This window comes from Danio aesculapii, chromosome 18, assembly GCF_903798145.1.
Source record: "Danio aesculapii chromosome 18, fDanAes4.1, whole genome shotgun sequence".
NCBI classification, from domain to species: Eukaryota; Metazoa; Chordata; class Actinopteri; order Cypriniformes; family Danionidae; genus Danio; species Danio aesculapii.
In genome coordinates, this window is record NC_079452.1 from 39139034 (window position 1) to 39162060 (window position 23027).

At 31.2% G+C, this 23027-nt stretch overlaps 1 protein-coding gene across 4 annotated transcripts in view; it reads right to left on the reverse strand.

Annotated features, from left to right (window-relative positions):
- The window catches only part of hipk2 (homeodomain interacting protein kinase 2), a 196912-nt gene that overhangs the window by 37636 nt on the left and 136249 nt on the right, over positions 1–23027 (reverse strand). For all 4 annotated transcript variants that reach the window (XM_056478300.1, XM_056478299.1, XM_056478298.1 and 1 more), the window contains exons 4-7: positions 17200–17319; positions 12803–12889; positions 5172–5356; positions 4925–5087 (exon numbers count right to left, since the gene is read on the reverse strand). In XM_056478300.1, coding sequence (XP_056334275.1) covers positions 4925–5087; positions 5172–5356; positions 12803–12889; positions 17200–17319 — 555 coding nt within the window. The remainder of the gene's footprint in view (positions 1–4924; positions 5088–5171; positions 5357–12802; positions 12890–17199; positions 17320–23027) is intronic.

Here is a 23027-nt window from a genome sequence, read left to right on the forward strand (position 1 = left end):
ATCAATACACCGCCGTGGCATTCATCACGCAAAATAAACACTTCAGCCTCACAGCTGGCTAATGCTACACAAGCTTATACCATTCCGAACACACCCCAGACAGTGTTCGTGATCTTAGAGAGAAGCCGGAATGCTATAACATTACAGCCGTCTGACTTTTTGACTTTAGACATGTTTATTCGAAGGGGGAAAAAGTCCGGGTTTGAGCCGATCTAAGAAGTCAGAAATGAAGGCATTATGGGATTCAAGCCTGGGCCTCTGTCAGCAGTTTAGACAAACGCTCCCCGGTGAAGCTAAACTGCACTGAGGCAAAACAGGAGGAAACAAAAGGAGAGAAGGAAACAAAGTGGTGCAATCCTTAAGGCTGCAAAGTACTAAAATGCAAGCCAAGCAGGAAGTGGAGGCTGTCATGTTGTTAATCAGCACATTGTGACAGAGGGCTGCAAGGCTGGACACACACATTCGCGCAAACACACTCGCACACACACTAACAGACTTGTTCCTATATCCCAGTGGGGACTCTCACAGACGTAATGATGTTTCTACAATACAAACCGTATAGTCTATCCCCCTACACTCTCAGAAACAAAGGGACACAATCTGTCACTGGGGCGGCACCTTTCAAAAGCTGATTTTTTTGTTCCAGTTCAACAGGGTCATGAAACACCAAAACGTATTTTTTGAGCTGTTGACAGTCATACATATGTCCCACGTTGCTAAAAACACTATTAGGACACATATATTTCACTAAAAATTTGAGTAAATTTGTTCTTCTGGTTTGAAAAGAAACTTAGAAGCTACATAACGGCCATGAGATAATTGTGTAAATTCCAGCATCAAGCTGGATGTCTGTACCAGCCGGTACAACATGACGTGTTTGAGTTTTCAGCATTAATTCATGAGAAAGACTTGGCTTGAACCAATCAGCGCGCTTAAATGTGAATGAGGTGCAACTTCATTAATATGCATGATATAGCTTCGAAGACTGTTTTTACCTGTAACAGCGTTCAGAGAGACGCCACGTTGTTTTGCCAACCGTAAAAAAAGTGGAAGAAGAATTGTTTGGAGACAAGAGTCATCAGTGTTGTGTTTATAAATGTGCTGCAACGAAGGTTTTGTTTCCATTTTTCTTGCAATAAGAGAACCGATTGCGTGTGGACATGTGTGGATTACAGTGATCTGCTAACACGCGACAAAAATATGTTTGTAAGGAACATTTTTGCATCTGGAAATGGTAAAATCTGGATTTGCCACTTGTCTTCTTTTACAAAAAGACACTGTACCAGTTTGTGTTGATTGTCCCGTCTCTATGGATTTGGTAAGTGTGTGATCAATGTTGTTTTGTTTATGTTTATTCTGATGAGTTAGTTAGTATCGTCAGCAGCACTCTTTCAGTTTTTAAAGACATATCTTAGTCAAAATGATTTAGTTGCTAAGTTTTTTAGTATGTTAATTTTACTACAATATTATGGAGTGAAAGATCCGCTGGTATCAAAAATTCCATTAAAACAACACTCTTCCAGTAGATCTTCGCATCCAACATCAATGCATGAAATGTTCCTGAATGAAAGTGAAAGTTCCGAACTGCAGTTATAGTCCACAAATTAGGAATGAAACACCCGAAATGACATGAAACTCCAGAGGAAGTGCGTAGTGCAGTGACACAATGACGTTAATCACATTGTGCTATAACATGTGAAACGGGATCATGAAAGGAACATTCAAAAAGCAACTCATGTAAACACCATAATCATAATATTGTCTTATTCAGATTAAGGCAAATGATTTGATTACTGATGTCCATGTAAACGCAGTTACTATCTATCTCCCCTACGTCTGTGTTTGTTTTGCTGCTGTGAAAATCAGCTGTAGTTCACTTAATAAAATTCCCCTTTTCATGCAAACCCTTTCCTCTTTCACCACTCGACACTCCAACCTAAACAAAGCTTGACTCACCCACTTTCCTGGCTTTTTTCAAACTAGAGGTGTGAAAACACCTGCTGAGACGAGGGTTTCGTGGCCCTTTAAAGGGGCATATTAATACCTAAAAAGTACAAATCTGTACAAAAGTGAACCTCATAGGTACTAATGTGCAGCTGTAAAGTACAAAAATGTACTTTTTGAAAAAGTACCGCCCCAGTAACAGCTTCTGTACCTCTATTTCTTAAAGTATAACCTAACACCTAATCCTAGCCCCAAAGCCAACCCTCACAGGAAACATTCTGCATTTTACATTTTCAAAATACTTTATTCTGTATGATTTACCAACATGTCTACCTGTGAAGACTTCAATTTTGGTCCCTATAGTGACACAAGTCCCCATGTGTCTGTGTGCATAAAGGATTAGGTCCCCACCGGGATATAAAAACAAGCAGACACACACACACACATACACAGCCTAAATGGCTCATGATATGACTGGTGTTCTGTCCACTGAAGGAAGCCATCCGATACTGCCAGTGGTCAATGGGCCAATGCTACACTAATTTCTTTGGATTGTCCCGCTGCTAATGAGTCTGTGCATGTAGTGTAATTAATTATCTGTGGCTTTAAGGGGAAATTAAGGGAACTAGAGATCAGAGAGGGCTTAGGTTGCAATTGAAAGTAAGGTTTTTATTAGCATATGGCTTGTCGTTGTGTGGGCTCTGACCTAGCTGTAGATTTGAGGTTTCATTTGCATTAAAAGACCTTATATCGTAGCAAGCATGAAGAAACATTTAGTTTTATATGCAATAGTGTTCAATAAAGAAGCTGGTCCTTATGCTGGATTTAAATTTTTTTTTCTTTTATTAATCTTGTCTTGTTTTATAGCAAAGCATTTTTGCATCCACGAGGATATGTTTGCTTTCTCTGATGAAGATAATTATTTTATTTTTGCTTGTTTTTAATTTATAAGTAATTATTTATATACTATAAACATGTAAATTACTTTATTATCTGGTTTAACATGACATTTAAAAAAACCTTTTCAAATGCTTAAATGTTCGGTCTATGGCTTAATTATTTGTAAATATTTATTTTAAATTTATTTAAATACAATTCTAGTCATTTCATTTTTTTATTTAAATAATTATATTTTTATCTTCTTTCTAAAATACATTTGATAATTTACAATACTGCAGTGTATAATTATTGTATATAAAATATACAATGCCCTATTAAATCCTTTTCTGTTTTACTTCATATTTGTATAATTAATTATTAATTATTTCATACATTTTATTTTTCTAGATTGCAAGTTTGTTTGTTTGTTTGTTTTTTACATTTTTTTTTTAGCTAAATTCTAATTGCTAAAATAAATGTATTTATCAAAAGCATACCCAGTTAATTGAAACCTTCCAAAATGTTATAACTAGATTATTTAAAGTGTGTTGATAACCAGAGAGTGGACAGTTTCACAATGAGCAAATGAAGACTATTTTTTAATGCGGAATGCATCATATAATCATGCAAGTAGAGTATTATGTATATATAAATACATGCATGCATGCACATATTTGATTAAATGTTTGTTTATATTTACATTTAAAATATATATATGTATATGATACAAATTATATATTTAAATATCAATGTAGCATATTTATGTATAGTTTCTATGTAAGTGTGTTTATCACACATATATTTTATGTTAAAATTAAGTTGATTGTTTTTTCAAGTACAGGTGAAGTCAGAATTATTAGCCCCCCAATTTCTGTTTAACGGAGAAGATTTTCTCAACACATTTCTGAACATAATAGTTTAATAACTCATTTCTAATATCTGATTTATTTTATATTTGTCATGATGACAGTAAAAAATATTTGACTAGATATTTTTCAAGACACTTCTATACAGCTTAAAGTGACATTTTAAGGCTTAACTAGATTAATTAGGTTAACTAGGCAGGTTAGGGTAATTAGGCAATTATTTTTTAATGATGGTTTGTTCTGTAGACTATTGAAGAATATATATAGTTAAAGGGGCTAAAAATTCTGATCATAAAATGGTTTAAAATACATTTATTCTAGCCAAAATAACACAAATAGGACTTTCTCCAGAAGAAAAAATATTATCAGACATACTGTGAAAAATTCTTTGCTCTGTTAAACATTATTTGGGAAATATTTGAAAAAAGAAAAAAAATTCAGAGGGGGGCTAATAATTCTGACTTCAACTTTTTAATTGTTTCTTTGATTGTTCTGCCTCTATTTTAATAGAATTTTATTTACATTTTAGTAAGCAGAAAGATGCTCAGTTAATTGAAATCTTCCAAAATTATATAATTAGATCATTTGAAGTATGTTGGCAACCAGAGAGTGGACAGTTTCACAATGAGCAAATAAAGACTGTTTTTTAATTTGGGGTGTATCATACAATCATGCAAGTAGAGTAGAAGTCTCTGTTGTAAAAATAACTCAAAGTATGAGTAAAGAGTAGCCCTCCCGAGTAGTGAGTATTACACTGTGAAAGGCTAATGTGTTTACATTCAATTTGTGCGTGTGAAAACGTAACATTCTGTAGTGCATTTAATTATAGTTTAAGGCCATTTGGCATTTTCAGTCATCATACAGTAGGCATCTGTCATCTTCTCATCAGTGACATGCGGTCTAAACAGTCTCTAATAATCAGCAACGATTTTGTGTCTTCTGTGTCTTGAGGTTGTTCTGTATGCTGCAATTTTTCTACGTGCGATTTGTTTGGACGGGAATCACAGGACTGATTCTACTTCAGCCAATCACCATAGACAAAATATGAAAAAAATGAAGCAGCGACTGCAGGTTGAAGGGAAATAGTGGCGTAAAGTGGCACTAAAAATGTTTTCAAGTCATAAGTCAAAGTTTATATTTTTAAAACTACTCAATTCCTGTGAAAACCTACTCAATTACAGTCATTTGAGTGTTTGTTTTTAATTTGTTACTTGACAGCACTGGTGAATACTGACCTGGCTATGCACAGTGTTCAGCTGGTTGTTGAAGGTCATGGTGAGATTGGTCGAGGTGCTGGGGGCTACATGTGTTATAAAGGGGGTCTTGCTCTGATTGACTGTATCGTACATGTTCACCCGACGCTTGCAAATCTCCATGTTCTGGAAGCAGGATTTGACACTGCAACAATCCAAAAACACTAGGTCAGCGATTTATACATAATCTATTTAATTAAACAAACATCACAACTTCATTAAAACTGACTGTGTGCTGTGAGGGAAGTCCAGCAAGTGTGTCATTGTGACGAAGGGGTGGTTGAGGGTCTCGATGGGTGTTATTCTCTTGTCTGCGTCGATGGTCAGCATTTTGGTCAGCAGGTCAATGAACTCTCTTCTGTCTGCCTTCTCTGCCAACATGTCGCTGCCTTCCAGGTCTGTGGTCATATTCACCTGCAGACCGCACAAAACAGAGACCAAGAGTCAGAAACATCATGACTGATATACTGAGACGTGCTTTAGGGATTCTTAAACATGGTTTGTTTTCTTATCCTGATGTACGTCAACACAGAATCTGTGTCATAGAATTTCTCAAATTTTGGATTAATTTAATAAACTTATCATTCAGCAATAAAACCGTAAAGCCTAAAAAATTAAGTAGTGCTTATTAATCGCATCCAAAACAAAAGGTTTTTGCACATAATTTAAGGGTGCTTTCACACCCGTGAATCGATTCTTTTGTTCCGAAACAGGGATTAAAATTGTCACAATGTTGCTTTGTGTTCTTGGTGTGGTTTGCTTTCACACGGCAAAGTTTCTAAACCTAAATAGCTAAAACAAGTCACACGCGAGTAAACTCTCCTTACATTGGTCAGAGTTTCAGGATTTATTTTGCAGATACCCGCTCAGCTGTTATGCATCCTTATTTTAATTTATGGCGATGAGCTGTAAGACATTATAAGTGAAAAGCTGCACTTTTATTTTGAATAGTGACACCCACAGACATCGTCACCAGATATAAATCAGAGGTAAGACTTTCTCATTCATAGCCTTTGCTAGTATTATGTATTATTGGCTTTACATTATAGAGAGAAATAACAGATAAACCAAGACTGCTGTTCGGTGAATTTTCCTAACGGATAAACAGCTCTGGTTAATAGTTCAGTATGCTTTCACTTTCGTATTTGACATGAAACGCACATTTACAGGTAGGAATGCCATCCCACCCTACTCATAATTCTCTCTTCATATAGCCGTATACAGTTGAAGTCAGAATAATTAGCCCCCCTGAATTTTTAGCCCCCGTTAATTTTTTTTCCCCCAATTTCTGTTTAACTGAGAGAAGATTTTTTTCAACACATTTCTAAACATAATAGTTTTAATAACTCATCTCTGATAACTGATTTATTGTATCTTTGCCATGATGACAGTAAATAATATTTGACTAGATATTTTTCAAGACACTTCTATACAGCTTAAAGTGACATTTAAAGGCTTAACTAGGTTAATTAGGTTAACTAGGCAGGTTAGGGTAATTAAGCAAGTTATTGTATAATGATGGTTTGTTCTGTAGACAGTAAAAAAAACCTTAAAACCTTAAAGTGGTTCTTAAAAAATTTAAAACAGCTTTTATTCTAGCCGAAATAAAACAAATAAGACTTTCTCCAGAAGAAAAAATATTATTAGACATACTGTGAAAATTTGTCTGAAAATTGAAAATTTGGAAAAATTTTACTGTGAAATGTCCTTGCCGTGTTCGTGTGGGTTTCCTCCGGCTGCTCCGGTTTCCCCCACAAATCCAAAGACATGCGCTAAAGGTGAACTGGGTAAGCTAAATTGTCCGTAGTGTATGTGTGTGTGGATGAGAGTGTGTGGGTGTTTCCTAGTGATGGGTTGCAGCTGGAAGGGCATCCACTCCGTAAAACATATGCTGGATATGTTGGTGGTTCATTCCGCTGTGGTGACCCCAGATTAATAAAGGGACTAAGCCAAAAAAGATCACATATACCGCATGTCTTTGGACTTGTGGAGGAAACTTACGCCAACACGGGGAGAACATGCAAACTCCACACAGAAATGCCAAATGACAACTGATGCGATCGTGCTAGCCACTGCGCCACTGTGTCGCCCTTAATGCAAAATATATTAAATTAATAGCAAAGAAGGTTGCTGGTTGTAAAAAAATAAATAGTAATAAATATTCTACATGTTATAATAAATATTATACGGTATAAATTACACACACACTCTGATTTTACGGTTTACAGTAACAGTAACATATAGTAACACTGTATGTGTTTGAGTAAATCATACAATCAATACAAAAAAGCATAATGATTTATTCTGTAAATTACTGTTTAAATTTTAATACATCGTTTAACCCTGCTAGGCTCTATAAATCAGCAAACAAAATTCTAAAAGAAAAAAATCAGCATTTAGTGTAAAGCAGTTTATTTGTGGATACGCTGGACTGTGCTATTGAATTCAGGAATTGAGAAAACTAGCAGCCATAATTGCAGAATCAAACATCCATAGGAAGTGAATGTGTGTACATTACAAGCCTGGTGGTCTGTGGATGAAGAAATCTGTCAGCTGTTTTTTTCTGATCCAACGTACATATCTTACGTACAGATCCAACAACAGCTCTGGTAAATAATGCATGTGCGTATTTGTGTGGAAGAACTCCCGCAGTGCTTGACGTGTACAGCTCTATTAATATACACAGGTCTGCCAGTCATTTCTCAGAGGATAGCCATAACCTTTCTCGTGTTTTCCAAATATTTGCCCTCGAATTTACAGCTATTCAGAGAGTCTCTTAGGAAAGTTTTAGATGCCGGGTCACATATTCCCATCTGCCTGATGATCTCAAAATCAGAGACACAATCTAGCTCCTTCACCTTTAAAAGGTTTTTACGTCTAAGAGAGTTTGAGAGATATAAATCTTACAGTTATAAAAATCAAAAATGAATTGTTAGTAAACTGCTATTACATCACAATACTTTTTAAAATGTATTTACATATTTAGTGTGTGTATGAGTGTAAATAAAATGCATTGTGATTTAATTGCAATAATATAGTAATTAATAAATGTAATATATGGCAAATATATATCTTCTATCCATTACATTTAATTACACAAACACAAATAAAATAGAAGAACAACCTTGCATAATAATAAGACAATAATATAATATGAAATAAATACCTTTTGTATAATTAACAAAAAAAATCTAATTAATAAGAAATTACACAAATACACATACAAGTGAAGAATAAACTTGGATAATAATGAATTAATAATAAAGAAATAATAAATTAAAGTAATTAACTAAAAACTTATAAATGTATTATTAATAGACACAAACACACATGCAATTGAAGAATTTACTTGTGTAATACTATGACAATAATATAATATGAAATAAAGAACTTTTGTAATTAACTAAAAATTATAACATTTATAAAAAATTACACAAACAAATAAAATTGCATTATAAACGTGTGTAATAATATGAAAATGATATAATATGAAATAAATAACTTTTCTAATTAACAAAAAATTATAAAATTACTAATAAATTTAACAAACTAAAATAAAATTGCATGATTAACGTGCATATTAATAAGACAATAATATAAAATTGAATAAATAACATTTCTAATTAACAAAAAAATTATAAAATTATTTTAAAAAATGACACAGAAACAAATTTAACTGCATTATAAACTTGTGTAATAGTATGACAATAATATAATATGAAATTAATACCTTTTCTGATTAGCTACAAAATGATAAAATTAATAATAAATTAAATAAAAACAAATAAAATAGCATAATAAACTTGCATAATATTAAGACAATAATATAATTTGAAATTAATAACTTTAGTAATTAACAAAACATAATAAAATTAATAATAAATTACACAAACACAAATAAAATAGAATAATAAACTTGCATATTAGTAAGACAATAATATAATATGACATAAATAACTAATTAATTAACTAACTAATTCTAATTAACAAAAAAATATCAAATTAATAATGAATGCCACAATTACTAATCCACTTGACAATAATATAAAATAATGACATTAAAATAATATGAAATAAATAACTTTTTTGTAATTAATAAATGGTTAAATTTATATAAATTAAGAAAAGTAGAATAAATGTGCAATTATGGTGATAATATATGAAATAAGTATACACTGAAATTAGTAAAAAAGCCTAAATATTTATCAAAATAATAACAAACAAGTATAATAACGACATGCATTACTTAGATCAGTGTTTCCCAACCCTGTTCCTGGAGGCACACCAACAGAACATATTTTGGATGTCTCCCTTAATGTTCTGGTGAGTTGATTTCAGGTGTGTTGGATTAGGGAGAGGTTGAAAATGTGTACTGTTGGTGTGCCTTCAAGAACAGGGTTGGGAAACACTGACTTAGATAAATAGAAATAATATAATAAAATATAATATAATATAATATAATATAATATAATATAATATAATATAATATAATATAATATAATATAATATAAAATGATATAATATAATATAATATAATATAATATAATATAATATAATATAATATAATATAATATAATATAATAGTAATTATTATTTATTATAAATAACATTAAATAAATGTAATATGAAAACAACTACAATACTATATTTCAATAATCAAATATAAATGAAGTAGAAATGGAAAAAAGTTTCCAAGATTTTAATATGACCTCGATGTATCAAAGAAAAGTTCAAGTCTGTTTACAAAAATCAGCTGTGGGACATAAAAGCGGCTGTATTTGTAGAAACACGCTGTTTTGCCAGAGGTGAAATGCAGTGCAGCAGAGCTTTTTTTATTATTATTATTGGGCATCTCTGTCACAGAAGGGTAACATGTTTTTCATAGTGCCAAGCTGTTTATCTGTGTCCGAAACCTCCCCGAGCTATCAGATAAAGCAGTCAGCGCCGCAATTCATGCATGCTATTTCAGTCCATCACCCTGCTGCATGATAAACAGAAAATCTCTGAAATAATCACTGAGGATGCGGAATATGATGCACAGGCGACTGCAGAGCTGCTGTACACAAATCCTGCAGAAAGCACAGTTAGTGAACTGTCTGCTGAAGATGATGAAACCCAGAACAATCATTCTTCTTGCTCTCTGTTTCACATCTGACTGCTAGATTTAAATGAGCTCGATTCACCAGTGCTGCAACAATATAAAGACGGGTGCAGATTACGGAGACAGCATGCACTGCACACACATGCTCTCTCTCTCTCTCTCTTTCTCTCTCTCTCAGTCATAGGTTCAAAAGATATAATGACTTAATTTAAGTAATAATTTAAATAATAATAAAGACAACCTTAAATAATTTTTCATTGTTTACAACTTTGGGATGATATTGTAAAAAAATTACTGAAAAAAATAAACTAAACTAAACTAAACTGAAATAAAATAAAATAAAATAAAATAAAATAAAATAAAATAAAATAAAATAAAATAAAATAAAATAAAATAAAATAAAATAAAATAAAATTACATTAAATTAAATTAAATTAAATCAAATTAAATAGAATGAATGTAATAATATATAATTACAAGTTGTAAATAATTACAACTTTTTTCCTTGTTTGTAACTTTGGCATATATATTTTTACATACTTCTACTACAAAAAATATATATTTATTTAAATAAATGATAATTATGGCGACGCAGTGGTGCAGTAGGTAGTGCTGTCGCCTCACAGCAAGAAGGTCACTGGTTCGAGCCTCGGCTGGGTCAGTTGGCGTTTCTGCATGTTCTCCCTGCGTTCACGTGGGTTTCCTCCGGGTGCTCCGGTTTCCCCCACAGTCCAAGGACATGTGGTACAGGTGAATTGGGAAGGCTAAATTGTCCATAGTGTGAGTGAGTGTGTATGGATGGTTCCCAGAAATGGGTTGCAACTGGAAGGGCATCCGCTGCATAAAACATGTGCTGGAAAAGTTGGCGATTCATTCCGTTGTGGCGACCCCGGATTAATAAAGGAACTAAGCCGAAAAGAAAATGAATGAATGAATGAATAATAATAATTATTATTAAATAAATAAATGTAATAAAATTAATAAAAGAAAGTAATATTAATAAATGAATAAGTAATAAATGAATAAGTAATAAAAAATAAACTTAATTAAGAAGTAATATATAATAAAGACAATCATAACTTATTTTTGCTTGTTTGCTTGCGACTTTTGGATGATATAAAATATTATAATCACCATCATAAAACAATAATATTCATAATTATTGATATTAATGCCTATTATATCTTGCTATTATTACTTTTCCCCATATTAAATTCAGATTTACTATTATATAAATAAATAACGACTGCAAACATTTTTCTTTTTTTAATAAATAATAATACTTTTATTATATTTTATTATGAAATGATAGTTTAATTTTATATTAATATTGTTGATGTTATAACTGATTATAAAACAAACATAAAATGCTCGCTTATTTTTGTCCTTGCTTGTTTGCGAGAATTTCATCATATTTTGTAAAATTAATAATAATTTCCACTACAACTTTCACTGCTGCTAACAATAATAACATCTACTACTAACTTACTATTGATGTCAGTGAAAAAAAATCATTAGAATTTATTATGAAACAAACAAAAAAGTAAATATATAACTAAATAAAAGTGTTATTTTTATTATTGGGGCGACACAATAGCTCAGTGGTTAGCACTGTCGTCTCACAGAAAGAAGGTCGCTGATTCCAGTCCCAGCTGGGCCAGTTGGCATTTCAGTATGGAGTTTGCATGATCTCCCCGTATTAGTGTGGGTTTCCTCCGGGTACTCTGGTTTCCCCCACAGCTCAAAGACATGCGCTATAGGTAAACTGAATAGGCTAAATTGACCATAGTGTGTGAATGTGTGTGTGAATGAGTGTGTATGGATGTTTCCCAGTAGTGGGTTGCAGCTGGAAGGGCATCCGCTGTGTAAAACGTATGCTGGATAAGTTGGCGGTTCATTCCGCTGTGGTGACCCCTGATGAATAAAGGGACTAAGCTGAAGGAAATTAAATGAATGACTTATAATAATAATAATTATTATTATAATTATTATTATTATTATATTATTATTAATATTAACAATAATTATGTTTTATTTTATTTTAATATGCCTGATTTATCCTAGCAGCTTACTGAACATTTATTTTATTCATCCTTGTATCTCACTGTGATCTTACAACAGCTTGTTGGTATAGCATTGTACTAGACTAGTGTATGCAAAAGTGCACTAAGCACTAGTATAAACCTAATCATACACTATAGACTACAGCGTTAGTCAGTACTCAGACCAAAACAGCAGAGACACTGACCTGAAAAGGAGCCTGTAGTTCTGATGTAATTCTTCTAAAACAAGGCGTTTGGGAAAGACACGCCCATTAATACATCACAGATTAAGCATTTTCCATCCATTTATTTCAATCTCTAGTAAATTAGATCAGCCATTTTTATCTGATGAACCAGGATGTAGTCGGTTCTTATGGGAAAACCCAAATTGAGCTTTGCGTCATTGTTGGCAAAAGCGTGACCCGGCCTGTTCAGACATCTGACGTGCTGATTTCAATAACTCGCAATCAAACTGAAGGTCGTAAGTCATGTATCTTATCGCTAAACATCTCCTGAGGGGATACAGTTTCCATTGTGCTTTTCGGAGTCCTCAGTTATGTAACAGCCCAGTGTTTATAGTGTAACGGAGGTGCGAGTGTTGCTGGAAACTCTCCACACAGAGACGGAGACTTAACATTTTTGAGGGTGAGGGAGGTTATTATTAGCCATGAGCCAGATTTCTTGGAGAGCTGAAGAACAAAGGTACGAAACTCCTACCTGCGCCATATCATCCAGGCAGTTGAAGATGTACTTGCGAGCCTCTTTAGATTTGATGCCCGTCTCTGCCTCGTGGTCCTCGGGGGTCTGAGGATTCAAACAGAATTATATTGTCAACAGTATCTTGGTGAATTTGTGGTCAGTGCTTTAAAATGTTCGCCAAACAATAGCAACATAGATTTGAAATCAAGAACATGAACAAGAAACTTTCATTTATTCACAGCTGTCATTTGAAATGTTTACTTTTTGTTTGTCTAGAAAGATAATGTTTTTTGGGTGGTTTTCACCTTTAATTGAGGGGACAGTTGAGAATATAGACAGGAAAGCATGGGGAGCAGAGAGAGGGGAAGGATCGGCATAGAACCTCGAGGTGGGAATTAAACTCGGGTTGTCGTGAACACCGGAGTGCATTCCGCACTAAGCCCTATGCCATTGGTGCCGACTGAAAGAGTGTTTTAAACTAATATTATATATCAATATTAAAACTAAAAATTCTTTTTTTTAATGTGAATTAAATTAAATATATACTGTAAAACTAATCTTATTTTTTCAGCTTGTTATGAATGAAGTACTTCTTTATTTAGTTTGACTAGACATATCAAAATAGTTCATACAAAAATCGATAAATATACAGACGAAGTTAAAGTTATTAGAAATGATTTCTTTTTCTATTATTTCCCAAATGATGTTTAACAGAGAAAGGAATTTTTCACAGTATTTCCTAAAATATTTTTTCTCCTGGAGAAAGTCTTCTCTGTTTTATATAAAAGCAGTTTTAAATTTTGTAAAAATTGTCTACAGATAAAACTATTATGTTTAGAAATGTGTGAAAGATTTTTCTTTCTGTTTAACAGAAATTGGGGGAAAAATACAGGGGGGGGCTAATAATTCTGACTTCAACTGTATATTAAAAGTTTAACATGACTACCAAATAATTATTGTAAAATTAACGAAAGCTATACAGAAATGGTTTTTTTATACATAAAAAATGTTTCACTAAAATTAAAAACAAAACAGAAAATATAAAATGCATTAAATAATGCTATAATACAATAACATTGCATGCATTAAATGAAATATTTAAAACTACACTTATTTTTTCAGCTTGTTACTAATGAAATACTTCTTTTACTTAGTTTAACTAGTCATACTAACATATTTAATACAGAAATCAATAAATATGAGTTAAAAGTTGTACATGACATACCAAATAATTATTGCAAAATTATTAAAAGGTTTAATGAAAACAACATTTAAATAAAAAGGGTTTTACTAAAATTAAAAACAAAACAGAAAATATTGAATTTATTAAAATGGTAATGATCAATACGAAAACTAATGAATGCTACAGAAAAATTTAAACATATATTGAAATACTTGATATATTAAAATAATTAGTACAAACATTAATAAAACCATACTAACATTTAATAAATAAACTTCAACTAATATTAAAAACAAAAATAAAAACCTGATGTATCAAAATAATTAAAACAAAAATAATAAACACCATACACCAGGCATATAAAATGAATAAATGAATAATTGAATGAATGAATAATTGATGTACCAAAATAATGAAAACAAAAATAATAAACACTATACAGGCATATAAAAATAAATAAATACTTGATGTACCAAAATAATGAAAATAAAAATAATAAACAGGTATATAAATAAATAAAAAATTTAAATACTTGATGTATCAAAATAATTAAAACAAAAAAATAAACAGGCATATAAAAATAAATAAATAAATAAATAAACAAATACTTGATGTACCAAAATAATTAAAATTAAAATAGTAAACAGGCATATAAATTAAAAATATATATATACTTGATGTATCAAAATAATTAAAGCAAAAAATAAACAGGCATATAAAAATAAATAAATAAACAAACAAACAAATACTTGATGTACCAAAATAATTAAAATTAAAATAATAAACAGGCATATAAAAATAAACAGGCATAAATAAATAAATAAATAAATAAATAAATAAATACTTGATGTACCAAAATAATTTAAACAAAAATAATAAACAGGCATATAAAAATAAATAAACAAACAAATACTTGATGTACCAAAATAATTCAAATTAAAATAATAAACAGGCATATAAATAAAAAAAATTAAATACTTGATGTATCAAAATAATTAAAACAAAAACGATAAACAGGCATAAATACATAATAAATAAATAAATAAATACATGATTTAAGTTAAAAAAATGTAAAAAAAAAAAAAAACTTTACTGTATAATTCATGAAGTAACTGAGAACTTCAAAATTGCTGAACTCTAAAAGACAAAACCTTATCTTTGGGAAGTACTTGACTCTGAGTAGAGTATTTCTACAGTCAGATTTGAGCAATATGGGCCAAAAAAAGTTTATGGGGTTATTGACTACGCAGGAAAGAAACTTTTTTGTAGTTTTATTGGATATGTATTATATATTTATTTGGGGGGTTGGGAATGAAACTTGCAGGATCATTGGGGTTCAATAACATCAAAGTTTCCCCATGTGAAGCTTTGTGAAGTTCACAGAAAGTTAATCTGAAGAGAAAACTCTATTGACTGTGGGCAAGCAGCCACCGGCACGGTACGGATGGGGGAATGTGGAGAGAGACAAAAGAGAAGAAGAATGGAAACGGGACGTTAAGCAGGATTTATCCCACATCGCTCCGGTTGCCAAGTCCTCTAACATAAAACTCATTCAGCTCACATGAGCCTCTCGGTCTGTTTACAGTGTGTTGCAGACACATTAGTTAAGAGGAAATGACAATTTCCACAAATTCCCATAATCAATAGTCATGTTAAATGTAATTAATTGATGCATATTTAACCTTAAAATGATAATTCACACAAAAATAAAAAATGTACTCACTGATTTACACACCCTCACGTGTTTGTTTTAACACAAAAGAAGATACTTTGAAGAATGATGTAAACTGCTTACCACTGACACCCATAAGAGAAAAACAAATAATATGGAGATCAGTAGTTAATAGTTTTTATCATTCTTCAAAATATATACATTATTTTTTTGTTAAGCAGTAGAAATAAACTCAAATAGGTTTGTGACAAGTTAAAAGTGAGTAAATGATGACTGAGATTTCATTTTTGGGTGAACTGTCCCTTTAAGAATGTAAGAATGCAATTCTAACTCAAAATGCAAGCATTCTCTTTTCTTCTTTTTCTTTTTTAACTGTTAATAAAATGCTAATAAGATAGCTAATAATAAATGAACAATTTAAAAGATTTAATTGATTGAATGAAATGATTTATACACAATGTGTCCACAGCATCGTACATGTACACACTGGCAAAGTGTTTGTGTTACTGTACATATATTAATGAATGGATTTTAATGAATATCTGGAGTGTGAAATGTGAAATGGTCAACATTTACTAATGAATGTGCGTAGTATGTTAAAACATATTAAGTATGTCCTATTCCATTAAGTTATAACTTATTAGCCCACTCACATGGATAAAATTTCTCAATTTTTATTTAACTTAACGAGCTAAATATACCAGCTGAGTTAGATGATATGCTAATCCATTTAAGATAATTAATCAATCTGATAATGGAGCAAAACAACACACAAAATACACACATACACAGACACACATACACAGTGCTCAGCATATATGAGTACACCCCCCTCAAATCTCTTATTTAAATGAATGTTTTCTAAAGGAAGCTTTACAATATTATATTTGTGCATATACATTAGTTTAATCATTACTGAAGCCAAATCTGGAGCTGATCTAACAAAATAACTTACAGTAATGGTTAAAAAATCAGTAGCGCAAATTTATATGTTCTAGAAAAATATTAAATACAAAATAGCAAAAATCAAGAGAAACAAAATATATAAAACATTGTTGAAATTTTGTAGGTTGTAATTTAATTGTACATTCTTTTAATTTCTAAAGGTGTTCGGTGACTAAAATATTATTTTAATAAATTTATCTGTTTAATAAATCTGTTTTGTTAAAATGCACCAATATATATTACCCATATTTACTGAGAAATGGATAAAAATATTCATTTTCAAAATGGGGTGTACTCAATTATGCTGAGCACTGTATATACCCTAAACCAACCATCATTTATCCTTCATTGGCCGAAAAACCATATATGGTAACTTCATTGACATTGATTACAATAATAATATTTTTTCATAAGTCATAAAAGTTCAAAAGTCTTACAGTAACCTTTAGTAACTTTTAGGTTTATCCAATGAAAATTTCTATGAGTGTCCTATAAAGGATCATTGATTAATATTTGGCATCCCTACTTTAGAGAAAAAACAACAACACTGTATATCATTTGTAATCCATGTCAGAGACAGATTGAGGACGTGTTAAAGAGAATGACAGAGTTTACCTTCAGTCTCCATAGAGGATAGGTGGAGTCAGGGTCTCTGTTGAAAAACCTGGTTGTTTTCGTCCCTGCACTTAACAGATACTCTGCTGGCAAGCCCTGCGTTTGAGAGATGTAACGGATCTGGAGGAAGACATAAACATAGGCCATGTGAGATTTACACCTAATGTCACACATCTGCTGCTGCACTAGTCACCGCTTTAGATTTTTTTTCTTGTGGTTTTATATGTGTGAGTATGTAGTTATAATGCAAGCTTTCTCCTCAAAGTCCTTTCACTGAATGTAAGCTACAAAAACGGGTTATTATTAGTCACTGTCAAAATGTCAAATAAATAAAAAAAAAAATAAATAAAAAACACTTTATGCAATTATTATTATTATTATTATTATTATTATTATTATTATTATTATTATTATTATTATTATTATCTGACCTTTTATTTTGTTTATCAAATTTTAACCTTATGAATTAGTTTTTACTGTTAATTTGATAAAATACCATATTTTTTTAAATGAACACAAATATAATAATATAATATTAAATATAATATAATATTAATATAATATTAGATGTTATTATTATGATTATTGTTATTAACAATAATAATATTAAAACGTATATAAAAAATTATGCTATTATTACATGTATTTATTATTATTACTTTTATGTTTTGCTTATCAAATTTTAAACCTTATGAAAGGGTTTTTACTGTTAATTTGATAAAATACCATATTGTTAAATGAACACAAATATAATAATATAATATTAAACATTTTTTTTATTATTAATATTATTTTTCGACTTTTTATTTTTTGTTTATCAAATTTAAACCGTATAAATGAGTTTTTACTGTTAATTTGTTAAGATAACATATTTCTTAAAAGAACACAAATATAATAATGTAATATTAGATGCTATTATTATTACTATTAATGATAATAATAATAATAAAACATATATTTTATGCCATTATTAATTATTTTTATTATTTTGTAATTATTATTATTATTATTATTATTATTATTATTATTATTTGTATTATTTGTATTATTATTATTATAGACCTTTTATTTTTCGTTTATTTATTTATTTATTTATTTATTTATTTATTTATTTATTTATTTATTTTTAAAGATTTATTTTGGTTTTTTTGCCTTTATTAGATAGGACAGTAATCAGACAGGAAGCGAAGCGGGAGAGAGAGGATTTATTTTTGTTTATCAATTTTTAACCTTATAAATGGGTTTTTACTGTTAATTTGTTATAATGCCATATATTTTTTAAATTTCAATTTTTCATAAAATGTTTTAAATGTAATTTTAGATGTTTTTATTTGTAATATTATTAATATTATTATTAATGATGATAATGATAATAATAATAAAATATATATAAAACATGTTATGCCATTATTGTATTTATTAACGTTATTATTATTCTTAATAATAATAATAATAATAATAATAATAATAATAATAATAATAATAATAATAATAATAATACATATTTAAAAATATCATTCTATTCCATAAATTTTTGTATTTATTATTATTGGTAGTAATAGTAGTAGTATTTTCTGACCTTTTATTTTAAGTTTATCTCATTTTTTACATTATAAATTAGTTTTTAACTCTTAATTTGTAAATATACCACATTTGTAAAAACAAAAATATAATAATATCATATTAGATTTTATTATTCTTATTAATAATAATTATAAACAAATAAAAATATTTTTTACGATTATTATTATTATTACATCCATTTTCTAGCACATAGTACAGTAACAGGCCCCACCCCGCTGTTTTCTGATGATCAGGGAGTGATGGTGGAAACGGTCAAGGAAATGAGTTAATTCACTTTCTGGTGCAAGAAACCTTGGCTAACACTGTGAGCCGACTTCTGGGAAAAGCAACAGTGAGCTGCGTTAAAACAGACTGATGACATTTTGTCTGCTCGAAAACATATCAGTCACTTGGCTGCCATTCTGATGACACAGCTTCAACATTCCAGCATTAGAAGCAGAGTAAACAGCATCTGTGATGAATGCTGTCTCCAGCAGACTGATTTCCCCTGCCAAAACCTCTCCTTACAGGTCTACCCGTGCGCTGCAATTACACACAATGCCATTCACACACCTGAAAAATGGAAATACAAGAGCCTGGCAGCCCAAGGAATCACAAATAATAATGGCAATAACAATAATAATCTCTTCCACAGCCCCTGCCAATCTCATACCCTGAGACCAAACTTGAGAGACCTTGATGAGTGCATTTGGCTCATTGGCTCAGAAACCGAATCACACATTTGTTTCCATTCACTTTTTGAGCATTCTTGCTGTTGATTTCAAAGTGCCATAATTAGAAATGAGCCAACAGTGGTGCGAAGGCTGAAAATAACTTCCCAAGCATTGTTTTTTATGGGGAAAATCAAAATATAGTGGGCAGCCGAGGTTGAAATGCCAACCTAAGCTCGTGAAAACTAATTGTGCCTGTGACATTTTGAAAAAACAATTTAAAATTGAGTTTTTGCTTCAGTTTTAGAGTGAAAGGTCCAGTTAGTGGTGTTTTTAGATCTATGAGAAAAAGATAAACATGACTATGGCAATATTTCTGATTTGGAAATCTCTGCTTTATCATGTTAGAAAAAAAATATCTACTTATGCTAAACCAAACCAACATTAAAGTACAAGTAAAAGATCATTTTACTTGCCCTACTGGACAAGTGATCTGATTGTAAACATCAAACTAGGGGTGTTATGATTCTGATTTTATTACATTTGGCATAAACAGCATATATTATTATGAGAAAGCCAACATACTGTTATACTACATACACTTAATATTCTTCTTCTGTCTTCTTCTTCTTCTGAGACTAATTTCTATATGCACCTCCTCCTAGATCGTTCAAGCTACAACCACCAAACTAACACCAAACCTCCAAGCTGCTCGGACTCAGATTGATATATCTTTTCCAATTGATCCAACTTACAATTTTCCGAAAACTGTCCTGGAAAATTCGTAAAAGTCCCATTGACTTAACAATGGGCCAAACTTTCTAATAGTTAATAATCTTAGATTTTGGGCAGCAATGTAGCGCAGTGGGTAGTATGATCCCCTCACACCAAGAAGGTTGCTAGTTCGAGCCTCGGCTGGGTCAGTTGGCATTTCTGTGTGGAGTTTGCATCTTCTCCCCGTGTTCGCGTGGGTTTCTTCCGGGTGCTCCGGTTCCCCCAAAAGTCAAAGACATCTGGTACAGGTGAATGGAATAAGCTAAATTGGCTGTAGTGTGTGTAAGAGTGTGTAGGTGTTTCCCGGTAACGGGTTGCAGCTGGAAGGGCATCCGCTGCGTAAAAACATATGCTGGATAAGTTGGCGGTTCACTCTGCTGTGGCGACCCCACATTAATACAGGGACTAAGCTGAAATAAAAATGAATAAATTAATCTATTGTGCAGCCCTAATTACAAATATTGTGAAAAGTTTGAACAAAGTTTAGTTTCATATCACTCAAACAGAGGAATAGGGGATGCCCTATGGAAACGGGATGTCATCTGGTGGTCATGTTTGGTACTGCAAACCACACAAAATCTTACTGAAAGCTTTTTATTTGGAGATATCAACCTTAAATTTGGAATAATTTTTTTTTCAAATATTTTACTTACATTTTCTCTCAGCTTTAGGGCAAAACAGGTTTTGTAAAATATTAAAATCATATATAATTTATAAAACAGTTTTATTATTTCCATATTATTAACATATTTCAATTAAAATCTGACACTTGTTTTCTTTAAATGAGAAATCTTAAATCACCTGGGATTCTTAATAATTTAAATAAAATCTATTTATGTTCAAATAGTGCGAACGGCAGTTATGAGGATATATGCCAATCTTCCTTATAATCATAATTTATGTGAAAAAAAGTAAAAAACAGCCATTATTTTACTACCTCCTGTTCCTATCAGCTAAAAACTACAGCAAATTTCACATATATACACTCAAAAAAAATGATGCTTTCTATTTGTTCAAACTACTTATTTAAGTTGAGCTGAAACCACACAGTTATTGAGGGTTTTTTGGGACAACTCAATTAATTTATGTTCATTCATTCATTCATTCATTCATTTTCTTTTCGGCTTAGCCCCTTTATCAATGTGGGGTCACCACAGCAGAATGAACTGCCAACTTATCCGTCATATGTTTTACGCAGCGGATGCCCTTCCAGCTGCAACCCGTTACTGGGAAACACCCATACACACTCAATCACACACATAAACAACGTACAATTTAGCTTACTCACTTCACTTTTACCGCATGTCTTTGGACTTGTGAGGAAAACCGGAGCACCCAGAGAAACCCCATGCAAACATGGGGAGAAAATGCAAACTCCACACAGAAATGTCAACTGACCCAGCCGATGCTCGAACCAGCGGCCTTCTTGCTGGGAGGCGATCATGCTACCCACTGTGCCACCGCGTCGCTCTATTTATGTTCAATCCACTTAAATTTGTAAAAACAAATAGGTTAACCTAATTCCTTCTTGTTGCCTCAACACAAATCGATTATGTGAAACCCAGCATATTTTTACAGTGGAACATGATCATTATTATGAAAAGCGCTATACAAATACACTTGAATTGAACGCTATTCACTGAAAAAAAATATTCATTGGATTTGCTAGATTTTTTTTAAGTTAAGCGGTTGCAAACTGTAATATGGGCTGAATTTAAATAAACAATTTAAGCTGAACATTACTAAACTTAATTTGTTTGTTTAAATTCAGCCCATAGAAATAGTTTGCAACCCCTTAGCTTATAAAAATGAAGTCAATCCAATGAATCAGTTTTTTCAGTGTTGGGTTTTTGCAAATCTCCAGTAAAAAAGCATGGGAAATTCCTTAAACTAAAGTGCTTAACATTCGATTGCTTCCCAAAAACACAAGACCTCATAAATGTGGCAAACGAGAGGCCAAAAAAAACTCCTATTACTCAGTGGAGCACATAAATGACTGGACACAAATCTGCAAAGTTCTCTCCGAGCTTAGAAGCTTGTTAAAGACGTTTTGGTTTGCTTAGAGGCAGAAGATTGGCCCTGGGCTGCTCTATGAAGCCCCAATCATTTTTTTAAAGTGAAGCCCTCGCTGTAGAGCTCAGGATCTGGGCTAATTGGCCAGTTTGTGGCATCTGTCCAGAAGTACAGCGGGGCCAGAGACAGATGAAAGTCACACACACACATGCACACATACACGGACAACAGTCAGATTTGTTTTCTCTCTCTTAAGCACAAACAGTAATTGAGGGATGTTTTCGCAGCCGTTTTCTGGAAGATGTCTCTCTCTGCAGGACCACACATACACACACAAGATGTTTTGTAGCTCTAATTTTCAAGTCATTTTTCCAGTTTGAAGACATTGTTCTTTTTAATAGCGCATACTTGTGTCATTACTGACCACTGAACTGCTAAATGGAAAAAGCCCAGGATGGGTTATGGCTGGGGTTAATAGAGCATGACACCTTCCACACTTAATGGACATCAAACATGTCTTAAATGTACTATTGAATTGCACAACAATATGACGGATGTAATTCTGAATATTAGGAATATTGTTCAAATATAATATAATATAATATAAAATATTATAATATAAAATAATATAAAATAATATAAAATAATATAATATAATATAATATAATATAATATAATATAATATAATATAATATAATATAATATAACATAATATAATATAATATAATATAATATAATATAATATAAAATAATATAATATAATATAAAATAATATAATATAATGTAATATAATATAATATAATATAA